Source organism: Monocercomonoides exilis, assembly GCF_001643675.1.
Source record: "Monocercomonoides exilis strain PA203 chromosome Unknown scaffold32-1190040, whole genome shotgun sequence".
Lineage (NCBI taxonomy): Eukaryota > Preaxostyla > Oxymonadida > Polymastigidae > Monocercomonoides > Monocercomonoides exilis.
The window spans coordinates 751148-765003 of NW_027150577.1; the positions used below are offsets into that span (position 1 = coordinate 751148).

The window sequence follows — 13856 nt, forward strand, 5'->3', positions numbered from 1 at the left end:
CGTTCTAATGAACAAAATTGAAAAGTTGAAGAAAATTCATGGGCTGATCCTTCTTGATATCATTCTTTTGCTCGAGTTTTGATAAAAAATCTATAGAGAAAGTGGATTATTTAATAAAAAAATTTAAAAAATAAAAAAAATTTTTTTGTCTTCAAGACATAAATAAAATTTTTTCAAAATAATCTCCATTTTGCAACTCATTTTTTCATAATCCCGTTTGGATAAAAATTTTGTTCAAAATTCGAACGAATGTTTAATATCTAAAAGGATTATCCATATTTCTAATTACTTTTTATTTTTTGAGATTTCCATTTGTTATTTTTGTTTTTAAGTTCGCATTGATAATTCAGAACTTGATTAAATATTTATGTATTACATTTTTTTAACATTTGAAAATGATACAAAATTGGTAATAAAGTAACAGAGCTTGCAATTTCTATGAAATCCTTTAATTATTTTCTTTGTTTTCAATCAATTTATGAAATGGTTGAAAGATATAAACAAGAAATGCAATCGAGTTTATGTGGGCGAAACAGGAGGTATTAATATTTCAGGTGACATATTCTGTGCAGCTGTTGTTGCTGAATTTGAATGATTTTTGTCTTTTGAAGAAGAAGAAGGATCAGAAATAGTTTGAGGAGGAGCAATGTTAGTCGTGCTTGGAGCATTGGAATGAGCAGGCGCCTGATGTGAATTGATCGAAGCCTGCTTCGGAGAGAATGTGGGGAAGATAGACTGATAGGAAGGCGACTGAGCAGAAGGTTGTGCTTGAGGCTGAGTTGATAACACAGGAAATACACGAGGTGAATGTGAATGCAGCATGGAAGGAGAAAAGGAAGGGCTTGTTGGGGCAAACTGCGAGGAATTCATTTGCGAGTTGAGTCTCCCAGAAAACTGCTGCTTTGTCTGAGAGCCCTCAGCTGCTGGCATCAGCCCCAGCGGCTGGTCAAGAGGCGCCGGAGGAACAATCGAGAGAAGCGCCGGAGCAAAACGGGTGTATTGCGGTGAATGAGCTGCGTCTGGCTGTGATGGATCGAAGGAGGCAGAAGGCGATTGCTGAGGTTGTTGTTGTTGTTGCTGTTGGAGTTGAAACGCAGCCTCGTTGTGAGAAGCAGAAGAGAAGTTGTTCAAGGAATTGTGAGTGGACAAGGGGCGAGAGAATGTTGGAGATAAAGTGTATGACAGCTGCAGTGGAATAGCTGAGGAAGAGGTTGATGTCACCTGAGGCTGCTGCATCTGAGGGAGAGTGTTGAATGAAGATGTCATGTTTGCTCCAACAGAAGCAGCAGAAGAAGCAGAAGGAAGATACGAATAGCTCAAAGGAGTGCCAACAGGCAGGCCAGTTGTCAGCGGCTGCGAGGCGATTGAGTTGCTTCCAGAAAGAGCTGTGCCGTCACTCGCATCCACACTGGGGAAAGGCTGTGAAGGGAACATCTTCGGAGAAAAGACCGGAGAAATAGTGGATGGAGGGAGAGAAGAGGTGTACACAGAATAGCGCGACGGAGCAGGGGAGAAGATGGTGATGGGCGGAACACGCTGTGGATGGAGCGAAGGAGAAGAGAAAGGCGAAAGTTCACCAGCTGGAGAGAACGGCTGGGAAATGCTGCCGCCAGAGACAGCGTGGCGCCCCATGAGTGGAGACTCGACAAATGCTATCTTCTGGTCAGTTGAGTGTGAAAATCCAGGGGAAGTGGTAGATAATATGTTTGTTGGAGAAGAAGAAGAAGAAGGTGATGATGATGATGATGATGATGAAGAGGAGGAAGAGGAGGGAGAGGAGGAAGAAGAAGAAGATGATACGACAGATGAAGGCAGCTGTGGTGTGGAGTGTGTGTTGTTCTGCCTGTACATCTTCTTCGCCTCCTGCTTGATAAACCTCGGGTGCATCACAAACCCGCCATCCAGCGTCTCCTCAAACGCTTTCTCTCTCTCATAGTCCCGCGCCCTGGTTGTGCTGTCTACAGGCTGCTCGCCTTTCGCTTTCGCTTTCGCCTTCGCCCGCTCAATCAGCTTCTGCGTCTGCTCCAGCATCTGCCGCCGCTTCTCTGCTGCACTCAGCTGGCTTCCCTTTTCGCGCTGTGACGTGCGCTCCTTCGACACTTTCTCTCCGCTTTTTGCTTCTTCCTGTTTCTCCTCTTTGGTTGTGGGGTTATTGACAGCGTCTTTCTCAGAAGGTGTTGATGATTCTGCTCCATTTCTGAGCTGAGAACGAAGTGGCTCGTTTGAAGCTTGTTTTTGTTGAGACGGAGGAGGAGCAGAAGTTTCGATGGCTGGTGAAATGGATGTGGATGGTGGGAGTGTTGGAGATGTGGTTGATGTTGATGTTGATGCTGATGCTGAAGAAGAAGAGGAAGAAGAGGATGCTGAAGAAGAAGATGATGAAGAATCTGAAGACGATGAAGTGAAAGAGGCAAAGGCAGAGGCAGAGGCAGAAGCAGCCTGCTCGCTCGTATTCACATTGGGCGAGGCAGCATTTGTGTGAAGTTCTGCTTCGTTTGTTTTTTGGTTCTGTTTTGAATTTGCATTCGCAGCAGCACTTGTTTCAGAGGGATGCTTCATTTCTTGACTGGGGTTATTCCTCGAGCCAGATGAAGCTGATGCATTTGGATGGATATTTGCAGTGGCTGTGTTGCGTGTCGACGCCCTGCCGCTGAATGGAGGGATCACCAGCCCAAGCGCCTTCACTTTCTCTCGCCTTCGCTTCTCTTCCTGCTCTTTCGCCCTTTCAGCTTCTTTGTCTTGCGCCAGCCTCTGAACGATATTGGCTTTCTCAGCATTTCCAGCTGCTCTTTCTATTCCTTTGTCTTTGGGCACTTCTTTGCCCTTTTCAATTTCCCTCTTTCTTTCTTTCTCTTTTTCCTTTTCTTTTAATTTGTCATCTCTGCCACCAGGCGCTGATGCGATGGCAGCAGCAGACCCGTTCACACCTTTATTCGATGAAGTGGCAGAAGAAGAGGAAGAGGAAGAAGAAGAGGAGGAAGAAGAAGTTGATAAAACCTGCCAATCAAACGGGCCGTTCAGATCAATCCCGTTTGTCGAGGCAGCTTTCTTGAAGAAGTTGATGATGAGGGAGTAGTCAGGTATTTTCGAGTAGTCGAGCGTGAGGAGATAAAGACGAAACTGATCGAATTCATATGGCAGCGGTGCAACAAGATCCTCTCCAAGGTATTTTTCTTTGAGGTGCTGCACTTGATCCTGTGAGTGTATTTGATTCATAAGGAATGAAGCAAACATAGGAAAAATAAAAATAAAAATGAATAAAATTGCATTTGCAATAAGAAGCAATAAGGAAAAAGCGAACGATACATGCTGCATTATAATTATTTCTCTCACATCATTCAACACACTCAACACAGTCATTATTCATACCTTGTCTGAGAGAGAACTCCAAGGAAGTTTTCCCGTGTATAGTTCAATCAAAACATATAAAAGTGAGAACAAATCGTCTGCCATTCCCAATTCCTTTCCATAATGGGCATTAAGAGTAGCATAACGAAGGGTCCCTCGAAAACTACCGCAGTAAGGCGGCTGAATTAATATAAAAACGATATTCATAAAGTCATTAAAGATAATTTTGTTTTTTTTTTTCAAACATAGACGAATTATTTGTTACAAATTGTAATACAAGAAACTTAATAAGAAAAAAGCACACAAGCGTTGGCATTCCATCTACGTAATTTATGCCTTTGCATAAACCAAAGTCAATTAAGTATATAATACCAGAACCTTCAGAAGTTCTGCCAATTATAAAATTTCCCTGAACATCACAATCCGACAGTAAAAGGTAAAACAATCAATTCAAAGCTTTTTTGAATTATAAAAAAATATCTTTACCGGTTTTATATCGCGATGAACTAAACCGACCCCATGAAGTGTCTGAAGAGCTTCAACTGCCTGAATACCAATTTTTAGAATTGTTCTCAATGAAAATCTGTATGGAGGTTTAATATTTATAAGATCTCTATTTATCAAAAATCGATTTTTCAAATAAAAATTCATAAAAAGTAAATAATCTTCAAAAAAAATTGCCAACATTAAGCTTGGCCCCAGTAATTCCATAGCAACAAATCTATAGTCTCCATAGGATCCAAAACTATAAAATTTTGCGAAGTGAGGCTTTCCTAAAAACAAAAATAAAAATGTTTACAATAAGAAATCATTTCAATAACCTGCAACAGCTCTCAAAGTTTTAACTTCTGTTGCCAACAATATACGCTGAGATTTAACTTTCTCAAATTTTAATGCAATTTCTTTTGAAAAAGAATCTTTTTGAAATACGCCTTGAAATATTTCTCCAAAAGATCCTTCCCCAAGCTTTTTTATCAACGTATAATGTTGCTTAATTACAGTTCCGATCGCAAGCGGATTGAGGGGTTGTGACATTCTGGACTAAACAAAGATCCAGAGTCTGTACCAAGCCACCTAATATTTGTATTTGATCTGAACCATATTCCCATTTTCAAGTCATATGCTGATCATCTTCCATCTCATTATCTTCTGCACTTTCTTCATCCACATAGAATTGTGAAGTTATAGCTGCTGCAAAATCAGCAATATTGTCGTTATCATGCTTTTGGAGCACCATAACATTCTCCAGAATTTCAGAATCTTCAACCTTTTGAAGGATAAATGATAATTTTGCTTCGTCTTCAGCAGCTGCTTGCTTTGATTTTTGTAAAAGACTGTTGAGTAGCATCAGTGCCATTCCCAACACATCAACCGATTTCTCTCCTTTGATCGGTACAGAAAGAGCAGAAAAGATTGATCCCCCATTGAACATAGCAATGGCATAAGCTGTTTGAGGGGGTTCCAATTTCACAATGTTGCTGATGACATACAGCGCCTCCAGCTTCACTTCAGACAGGTCGCTTCTGATTGTCGTGATGGCTGTGGAGAGAACGCCTGCTGTCAGCAGAAATTTCCTGTCTCCGTTTTTCGTGGCAGCAATGTTGGACAAGATGATCAGGCTCTTCCTTCGCACAACAGAATCTGCGGAGAGCACAGAGGAGAGCGTGAGCGGAATTACGCCATTTTCAATCAGGCGATGGATGTGGCAGTCAGAAGAGGCAGACAGATTGGCAAAGAAGGAAACAAGCTTGTATTCATCACATAAGTTGGGTATGCTAATTTAAAGTCAGTAAATAAATACAAAAAGAACCAGAAAAATAAAATGAACATTTTTATGATAAGAAATCATCAAAGACAAAAAACTTTCATGTCGTCATTGATAACAAATAGCCCAAACATTAACAGAATTACAAAAATTTATTTGTTGGATTCTAATTCCAATGAACATCTTCTTGTTCAGAGAGCAACAAACCTCCATAGTTTTATCAGAAACGTGTCAGCTTTCACCAAAAAAGACTCTTCAATTCCTTCTTCTTCGTGTGTCAGGCTGAAAAAGGCAGTAAGAATATCCCGAATTGCTATCACTGCTTCTTTTTCAATTATAAGCTTCATTGAATTAGTTGATGCTGAATCAGATGGAGAAGGAGAGGAAGAGGAAGAGGAAGAGGAAGAAGAGGAAGAAGAAGAGAAAGATGTTGCTGCAGATGATGAGGATGAAGCAGAAGCAGAAGCAGAAGCCGAAAAAGAGAACATAATGTCAATTTCCCTTTGCAGAATAGAACATAAGGAATAAGCAACGAGGTGATAAAGCGGAGACAAAGAAAAAATGTTTGCCGGCAATGAAGGAGCTGCAATTGATGACTGGAGTGAAGTGCTTGAAGGAAAAGGTGAAATGGGAGCTGATGTCTTGAAAGGAGAATCTGAGTCAGATAAACTGCCTGATGGCTGAACTTGAGAGAAGATTCCAGCTGAAGGCTGTGCTGAACTCAAAGGAAATGGTGCTGTACTTTTCTCTTGTGTGTTTGTAGTGCTTATGGAAGACGATGTGCATTCAGCCATTCCGAGTCCGTGCGCACCTGCTGACATTTGAGTCATGGCCTCCTTTATCGCTCGGTAAATGCCTGATGATTCCCATCTGCTTCTCTCTTCTTCTGTTAAGTGAAACTCTCTTATCATCTTTCTAGACTGAAGGCTACTTAGACAGTTATTCAGGAAAAAGGCAATGTCTCGACCTTCGCTTTTTTGAATGGGTGCTGTGCCATTTGAAGTTGCTTCCATTAGTCCATGAAATATTGAGTGTAGCACATTTTCGGTGATAACATATGATTTTCCAACAGCATCTCCACAGCAATTTGCAAGAATATACCAAACGTTTCCTCTGATTTCTGAACTTGAAGAAAAAAGTGGAAGAAGCGCTGCCAAAAGCCCTTGATCCAAAAAAAGAAGAGACTGACTTGTGCTTCCGGATGACAAGTTAGAAAAAATGATTAGAGTCGACAGCTGAATCGAAGGAACAGAACTGAAGTTCAGAAATTTTATCAAAGAAGGAACAACTCCAGAAGTTGAAATCTTGGAAAATGGAGCAAATTCTAATGAAAAGGATAAATAATACGAAAAATTTTGATAAAAAAGGGCTAAAACCTTGAATAACAATGGATTTCAGTTTATCTAAAAATTGTTGAATTCCAGAAACATCATTTGAATTTAGCAAATCCACAGCAAAAGGAAGATTTTTAATCTAGATTATATAACAACAATAATAAAACAAAAGAAATAATAAACGTTATCAAAAAACTTGGAAAAATTTTTATACAAATAATTGATCATCTGATGAAAGCATTTCGCAAGAATCTTGTTTTGTTTCTTTTCTAAACTTGGATATTGTGTCATCCCTCTTTTCTTCTCGTAGATGAACCACTACATTAGATCCATTGCGCTTGAGATGTTCTTCAAACGTTTCAACTTTAAAATATTTAATGTTTACGAATAAAAATCTTTATAAATTTAAAAATTCATTCAAAATTAATGACTTACTATTTTCAAATTCTTTTTTCCTTAAATTTGCTCTGTCTTCAATTGTCCAAGGAAACATTTAAGCCTTTTTAATCTGCAGATTTTTTTTTAATATGGTATAACATTTCATTCAATTCCTTCTTTTCTTGAATTACAAAGCTTTAATCGCAAATCATGATCATATTTTTGTATTTTTTCAAATATGTTCATACCCTCTTTTTTTAAAGGGGGAATATATTGATCAATAAAAAAGATTTTCCAATGATATTCGAATTATTGCTCATAGGATTGTCATTGGCAGGCAAACAAGAGTTTTCTATAGATGTTAATGTGCACATGACGAAAGTTGGGAGCTTGTACGCTTCTCCTGATGGAACTGTGTGCACAAAGCTTAACTTCATTTTTTAATGATTTTCTTCCTTCTTTAGAAAGTTGCCTTTACAGCAAAAGTTTTAGATGACAATACACAAAAGAGAAATTCAAAATTATATCTTCAATATTTGTCAGGAGGGGATCCTGTTTGCCTGATGGAAAATGAAGCTTTCAGTGTTACAGATTTTGCTTGGGGTCCCGACAGCGAAACCATTGCATTTTTGAGTTCTGCTGATGCAAAGTCAATCTTTCTTTATTCGATAAAATCAAAGACCTTTGAAACAGTTGCGAGTTTTCCTGTTTCAATCGGAAATCTTCGCTGGAGCAAAAGAGGTGGAATTATGACATTTTCTGCCCTAGTTTACCCAGGCATGACAATGCAAGAATCTGCTGATTTTGCTATACAAAGAGCAAAATATGGCTCAGATGCAATTGCTTATGATAGAGCGCCTGTGTATTTTTGGGATCACTTTGTAACTGTTTGCATTCTTTTGACAAAACAAGTTTTATGCTATACTTTTTTCCAAATTTCAAGGGTGATGCTAATCATTTATTCTTCATTAAAGTTAATTTGGAAACAAAGAAATTCGGACCGGATGCCACAGATATCATGAATAAATTTGAAGGTGATTGCCCCGAAAGGACTTTTGGCTCTAAATTATCATACGATATTTCTGAAAACGATAAGTTTATCACATATTCTGCTCAGCCCGAAGCTGTGGAACCGTGGTCGGTAAGAAAACATGTTTATGTTTACTCAATTCCTGAAAATGATGATCCAAAAAGAGAAGCTATGTGCTTGACTTGCGGAAAATCAGGAATGCACACAAGCCCAATATTTTCACCAACTGGACGTTTTGTTGCGATGCTGAAGTCAAAAGATGACTATGATGAGTCAGAATACTCGAAGCTTCTTTTGTATGATTTGCTAACGAAAGAGGAGAAGACTTATCTGGAAAACTGGGATGAGCTTCCATCAAGCATTCATTGGAGCGCACATCTACCGGATAAAATTATTATTACAACGAGCTCGAAGGGAAGAGGTGTGATTCAAAAATTGTGGTTAATTTTCTAACATTTTGTTTTTAAAAATTTCTGTAATATTAAAATTGTTTTCACATGAAATGAACACATCCATAATTAAATTTTCTCTCTACGAATCTCAAATATTTCTGAAATTTGATGTTGATAGGCCGTGTGGTTTCATTGGATGTGGGAACAGGGAAGATTGATTCAAGCAATGATGCCTATTCCGTCAGCAGCTGCCAGATGGTCAGCAAAAAGCGGATGGTTTATCTGAAGTCAACATACACCCACCCAGTTGACGTGTGGGCAGGAAACTTGGTGAAAGGAGAGGAAGGATTGGAAGAGGTGCAACTGACAAACATGAACAAAGAAGTGATGGAAAACTTGGCAACACCTTTGATTGAGCCAATTGAAGTGTTTTTCGATGGAGCACTGAAAGAGAAAGGGCAAGTGCAGGGCTGGTACTTCCCACCAAAGGATCGCAAGGAAGGAGACGGGAAGAAATATCCACTGTTGGTGTGGATTCATGGCGGTCCAGAGAGCTCATGGGAGGCATCGTGGTCAGACAGATGGAATCCTGAGTGCATGTTGATGCAGTCAAACTTTGGCATGTTTTTGCCGAACATTCACGGCTCGACTGGTTTTGGTGAGGAGTTTACGAAGGCTGTGAGAGACAATTGGTCAACACACCCGCTGGATGATGTGGTTGCTGGAAGAAAAGCTATTCTCGCCAAGTTCGATTATCTCGATCCGAAAAAGACTGCTGCAATGGGAGGCTCATTTGGAGGGTACATGGTGAATCTTATCCAGTCACAGGACTCCACAAACAACAAAGAGGAGAGCAAAAACCCATTCGCTGCCTTGGTGTGCCACGATGGAACATACGACTCTCCACAGCACATGTACGAGTCTGATGTGTTCTTCTTTGGAACAACCGAGTTTGGGAAGCCCGCGTGGGAGGATCGTGCAGTGTATGAGAAGCATTCACCGTCACATGCTGATGGTGCTGGAAAATGGTCGACGCCTCAGCTGACGTTCCACGGACTGAAGGACTACAGATGCGCAAGAGGACAAGGCATTGGAATATTCACTGTGCTGCAAAGAGTTGGGTGCCCGTCACGTCTTGTGATGTTCCCAGATGAGAATCATTGGGTTCTTAACCCCTACAACTCTATTGAGTGGTATCATGACTCATTGAATTGGCTGAAGAAATACTTGAGCGATGCAGAGGTTGAAGCAACATTGGCCAGAAACGCAGCTATGAAGAGTAAGAGCACTGAGGTTGCATCACAGAAAAAAGTGTCAAATGACTGGCTTCCAGATGAATTGTGATGGAACCTTAAAGTCAAATGAACATTAGCTTTTTGTTTTATTAATGCATTTAACACTTAGAGAGTTTCTTATTTTATTGCTTAGGAGCATTTTGGTTTCTTGACTTTTGAACAGTTTTCTGACAATCTGACTTTTTTAATAACTTCTCACACACATCACAAGAGGAATATTACCCTTCAATTCATCATGATCATTCTACAGACTTATTTCTATAAAGGTACTTTATTCACTTACTTCAGTTTTTTTTTACAGAGGCTGAAATAAAAGATGAAGATACAAGAGAGAGAAATACAAGAGTATATTTGGTTATATAACTCATTGTTTACTATAACACGCAAAAATTGCCTATTATGTAGAAAGTGTGGTGAAGATGAAAACGAACAATCAGACAAACAACAACAAAAGTTAGAAGACAAAAAGATGAACAGAGAAAAATAACATTTTTGCAGATTAACTTTGGGGTGGTACAGAAAACGACAAAAGAAGAAATTTTATTTTTTAAAAAGAGAAAATAAGACAGAAGCAATCAAAGAAATTCACTTGTAACCTCAAGCCTTTCTAATGACATGCTCCCTGTTTCGTGCACATTTCCTCCTCTTCCTCTCCGTCTTCCCTTTGCGACATGTACGAAACAGGCCTCTTTTGCTGTGCACCGTCACGTCTCGATTTTGGTGTAGTCTTATGAACGGTCTTATGCACAGTGGACTTTGCTGATTTCGGATGCTTGCTGTTTCCCTTTTCGTTTTCATTGTTGTTTTTGTCATTGTTTTTGCTTGTCTGTTGCTTGTTCGCATTCGCATTCACATTCACCTTCTTTGCAACATTCCAAGTTTTGCGTTTGTTCTCCGCCAACTCCATGAAAGCGATCGCATATTCCTTTGCTTTTTCCCAGAAAGAAATGTTCATACGCCAAATCTTCGTCAGAACATTGCTGTACACATGCATCACCTCCTTCCGCACTCTCATCAGAAACTGCCACGGCTGCACAAACACCGTATTAATCATCTGCTTTGCACCAAACGATAAGTGGATGTTGTCTTTTAGCATTTGATACTTCTCCTTCACAAAGTTTGTCATCGGGGCATATGCATTCCTATTCACAATATCATAATAAGCATGCACTTTTGAGTAAAACTCACCAACTGGCTCTTTGATGTGTGGAGGCAGCTTCCCGTATTCAGTCACTACAATCGTCTTCGCATCTTCGTGGAAGGCAAACAGCACAATCGCCCAAAACGCAAAACTGAAAGTCATCTTTAACACACTACCAATAAACCCGCAGAATCCATTTCCTCCTTTTTTCGATTTTGATCTGCCACTCTTCTCATCAGCCTTCCTTTTGTCTGCTTTGTGTGAGTGTGCTCCGTTGGCATCTGACTCATCGTCGCTCTCATCAGCAAACAGGTCATCGTAGTCGTCTTCGTCGTCATAGTCAGACCACTCTGCATCATAGTCTTCAAAGGCCTCATCCTCCTCATCGTGCTCTTTGAAGTCTCCCTTTCCTGTCAGCTGCTTCTGCTTCTTCGCATCTGCTTGCTCCATCTTCTTCGTCACAACAGCATAATCTTCAGTAAGCTCAACAACTTTGCTGGCTGCACGCATTGCAAGCAGAGCTGCCTCCACTTCGACAGTAACAGAGACTTCAATCTCTTTCTTGTGGATGTCCACACCTTTTGCCTCTTCCTCTTCATCTGCCACTGCTTTTGCCCCCTTTTTGCCCTTTGCCGGATTCTTTGCTTTTGTCTTTTCTTCTTCTGCGTTCTTTCTCTTGAGAAACTCTGGTCTGTACACTTTCCTCAGGATGTGGTGCATCCTCCGCCCAAACTCGTGCCAGTCTGCTCCGTTGTTGTCCAGAAACTCTGCGACTTCAGACTCCGCTGGAAGATCATCTTCTGAACCAGCTTCTGAAGAAGGCTCAGCAGAATCAGAAGAGTCAGAAGAAGACTGCTTAGGCTTTGGTACTGGTGCTGGTGCTGGTGCTTCGTCGTTCATTTCCTGCAGAATGAACGGGAAGAAGTTCAAAATCCAGAGGAGCGTGTGAAGCAACGGTGTGCAGATGGTTGGCTCAGTTGTGTCTACAAGCGAAAGAGGGAATGTTTCGCCTGTCTTTTTCGATGCGTTCGAAGAAGTTGAACGAGCCTGAAGCTTCAGCTGAGCGGTTGTTCGAGGCAGAGCTCTCTCGATCTCATTTGCAAGCACCTGAAGAGGCGTCTCCTGATCCTCGTCTTCTGGCAGGCACGTCGCAAAGGACATGATCCACTCCATCAGAAGCCGCTGCATGTGCCCGCCAACAGCCACACGCTGCTGTTCAATCAGAGAAGCAGACAAAGCAACTGTGTGGATTAAACAGCGCGTCGCAACATCTGCTCGCTGGCTGTCTGAAATGAACTGGTGGCAGCTGTGCAGGATGGCCAGCACAGACATCGTGACTGCATTTGGGTTGTCCAAATTCATCGCAACGTCGCAGAACGAGTAAGGCATCACAAACACATGCTTTGATGATGGCTCAGCGACTGGGGGGTGATATTCGTGGTGTTTGAGGTAGAAAGCAGTGATCACATCAGCGCGTCTGGGGATGTCGAACGTGAGCTGCTCGTGCATGTGCCTCTTCCGCGTCTTCGCACAGAGCCTCTTCCACTGTGTGACTAGGCTGTCTTTGTGGTCCTTCCCGGTGTCTCCAGACAGCGCAATAACCGCATCGAGCCAGTCTTTGTCGGTTGCTTCTGCGCCAGCATCACGTGCAGAGCAGAAGTGTGCCTCGACCATCCGGTAGCACAGGCGGAGACGAGGGGGCGAGTGCGGAGAGGCAGCAAGCGGGAAGAGATAGCGGAAGAACAGCGGGAGACTGTGGTTTAAGGGTTGATTGCTTGTTTTTGCTGTAGAGGAGGAGGATGAATTAGCAGATGGCAGCGCTGATGGACAATTCAGCTGCCCTGCAATAAAAAATGCCATTTTTTCGTCGTACGTTAGGTACTGGTCGAACTCAACTTTGTCTTTTTCGTCATTTGAAGAAGAGCTGGATGACTTTGCAGCTTTCTTAGATTTTGCATTTCCTGACTCGTTCGATGCCAATTCAGCAACAAAATAATCTTTTCCCAACATTTTTGTTTTTCCATTGACCGAAAACGGAAGTGTTTGATTCGGATTTAATGAGAAAATATCTTCGAAATATTTTTCAAAGTAGGCTAATGCACAACTTGGGCGAGCTCGAACAATTACTTGAATCATCGTTTCAGATACAGCTTTATCAATCTTCTCCAAAGAATTCTTCCTTATCAGCTTATTCATTTCTGTAATTAGCTTGCGTATAAACGATATGATTTCTTGTTCAGAATCTATTGATGAAATGAATCTGGCTAAAGGTGCCAGAGAATCATTAGGAAACATTTCCATTGAACCACCGATAAAACGATTATACTTAGAAAGTGAGGTAATTGGGGATGCTTCCTTGAACTGAGGTGACTTTAGCGTGGTTGCAATCTTTTCAGTTATAACCTCAAGTCTTCGTGTTGTTTGATCTGGATAGGCTTCCTTCACCTGGTTGACGATATTCTGACATTGCGCTTGACTAAATATAACTGAACCCTGTTTTGATGTCTTTTTTGGCTTTGCTTGGCTTTTTGGTTCTTTCTTTTTGATAGTGGTTGAAAAATCGAGTGCTTTAAACACTCCAAATTGTCCTTCTTCAAATTCTGGTAAGTTTCGAATTTTTCTTCTTTGCATGTATCTTTCTCTTTCAATCTCTGTAAAAAGCAATAGAATATCAAAATATTTGAAAAGAAGATCTGTAACAAACTTGCAGCAGCTTTTCGTTGAAGATAAGCTCTTGCAGACGGTTTAGTTACAACAACAGGCGCAATCGGAGCAATTACTCTTGGTTTTGCAGCCTTTTGGGGCCTGTTTTTTGGCTGGCGAGAGCGAGCAACTTTCCATCCTTCGTCACTATCCATTCCAAATCAATGTCGGTGTAATAATCCTTATATAATGGTATAATTATGATCAATTTTCTGAACTGTTTTCATTATGAATAGCATATTCAAATGCCTTTTCTCCAACAAATAAGCATTTTTTAAAAATGAAATTTTAAATATTAAAACAGTCAGGGGATGGATCAATTGCAGTTCATTCATTTCCTTTTTATTGGAAATGTCTGGCCTTAATCAAATTCAGCACAGAGACAAAAAGATCTCTTTTATGGCTCAGCCTTTTAGACAACAAAAAATAGGAGATGAAACATCCATAATGCTGAGTCAGTCGCCTGAACA

The 13856-nt window shown here is 40.7% G+C and overlaps 4 protein-coding genes across 4 annotated transcripts; 1 reads left to right on the forward strand and 3 right to left on the reverse strand.

Moving 5' to 3' along the window:
- Positions 1 to 429: 429 nt before the first annotated feature.
- MONOS_5660 (putative Tau-tubulin kinase 1) lies at positions 430 to 4383 on the reverse strand (the record flags this gene model as incomplete). Its single annotated transcript, XM_067875829.1, has 6 exons — positions 430 to 3195; positions 3370 to 3528; positions 3653 to 3757; positions 3835 to 3961; positions 4034 to 4121; positions 4170 to 4383. 6 exons carry the CDS (start codon positions 4381 to 4383, stop codon positions 520 to 522), a joined length of 3369 nt encoding a protein of 1122 aa, XP_067724704.1. The 3' UTR covers positions 430 to 519.
- A 76-nt stretch (positions 4384 to 4459) lies between these two features.
- MONOS_5661 (uncharacterized protein) lies at positions 4460 to 6688 on the reverse strand (the record flags this gene model as incomplete). The annotated part of the gene is made up of 4 exons (XM_067875830.1): positions 4460 to 5123; positions 5321 to 6437; positions 6490 to 6586; positions 6662 to 6688. 4 exons carry the CDS (start codon positions 6686 to 6688, stop codon positions 4460 to 4462), a joined length of 1905 nt encoding a protein of 634 aa, XP_067724705.1.
- Positions 6689 to 7098: 410 nt separating this feature from the next.
- On the forward strand, positions 7099 to 9822 carry MONOS_5662 (putative peptidase S9). Its single transcript, XM_067875831.1, has 4 exons — positions 7099 to 7239; positions 7290 to 7712; positions 7769 to 8276; positions 8426 to 9822. The coding sequence occupies exons 1-4, from the start codon at positions 7123 to 7125 to the stop codon at positions 9589 to 9591; spliced, it is 2214 nt and encodes a 737-aa protein (XP_067724706.1). The 5' UTR covers positions 7099 to 7122; the 3' UTR covers positions 9592 to 9822.
- A 70-nt stretch (positions 9823 to 9892) lies between these two features.
- On the reverse strand, positions 9893 to 13574 carry MONOS_5663 (uncharacterized protein). The gene is made up of 2 exons (XM_067875832.1): positions 13388 to 13574; positions 9893 to 13334 (listed from the first exon to the last, which is right to left on the reverse strand). Exons 1-2 carry the CDS (start codon positions 13539 to 13541, stop codon positions 10150 to 10152), a joined length of 3339 nt encoding a protein of 1112 aa, XP_067724707.1. The 5' UTR covers positions 13542 to 13574; the 3' UTR covers positions 9893 to 10149.
- Between the last annotated feature and the right edge of the window lie 282 nt (positions 13575 to 13856).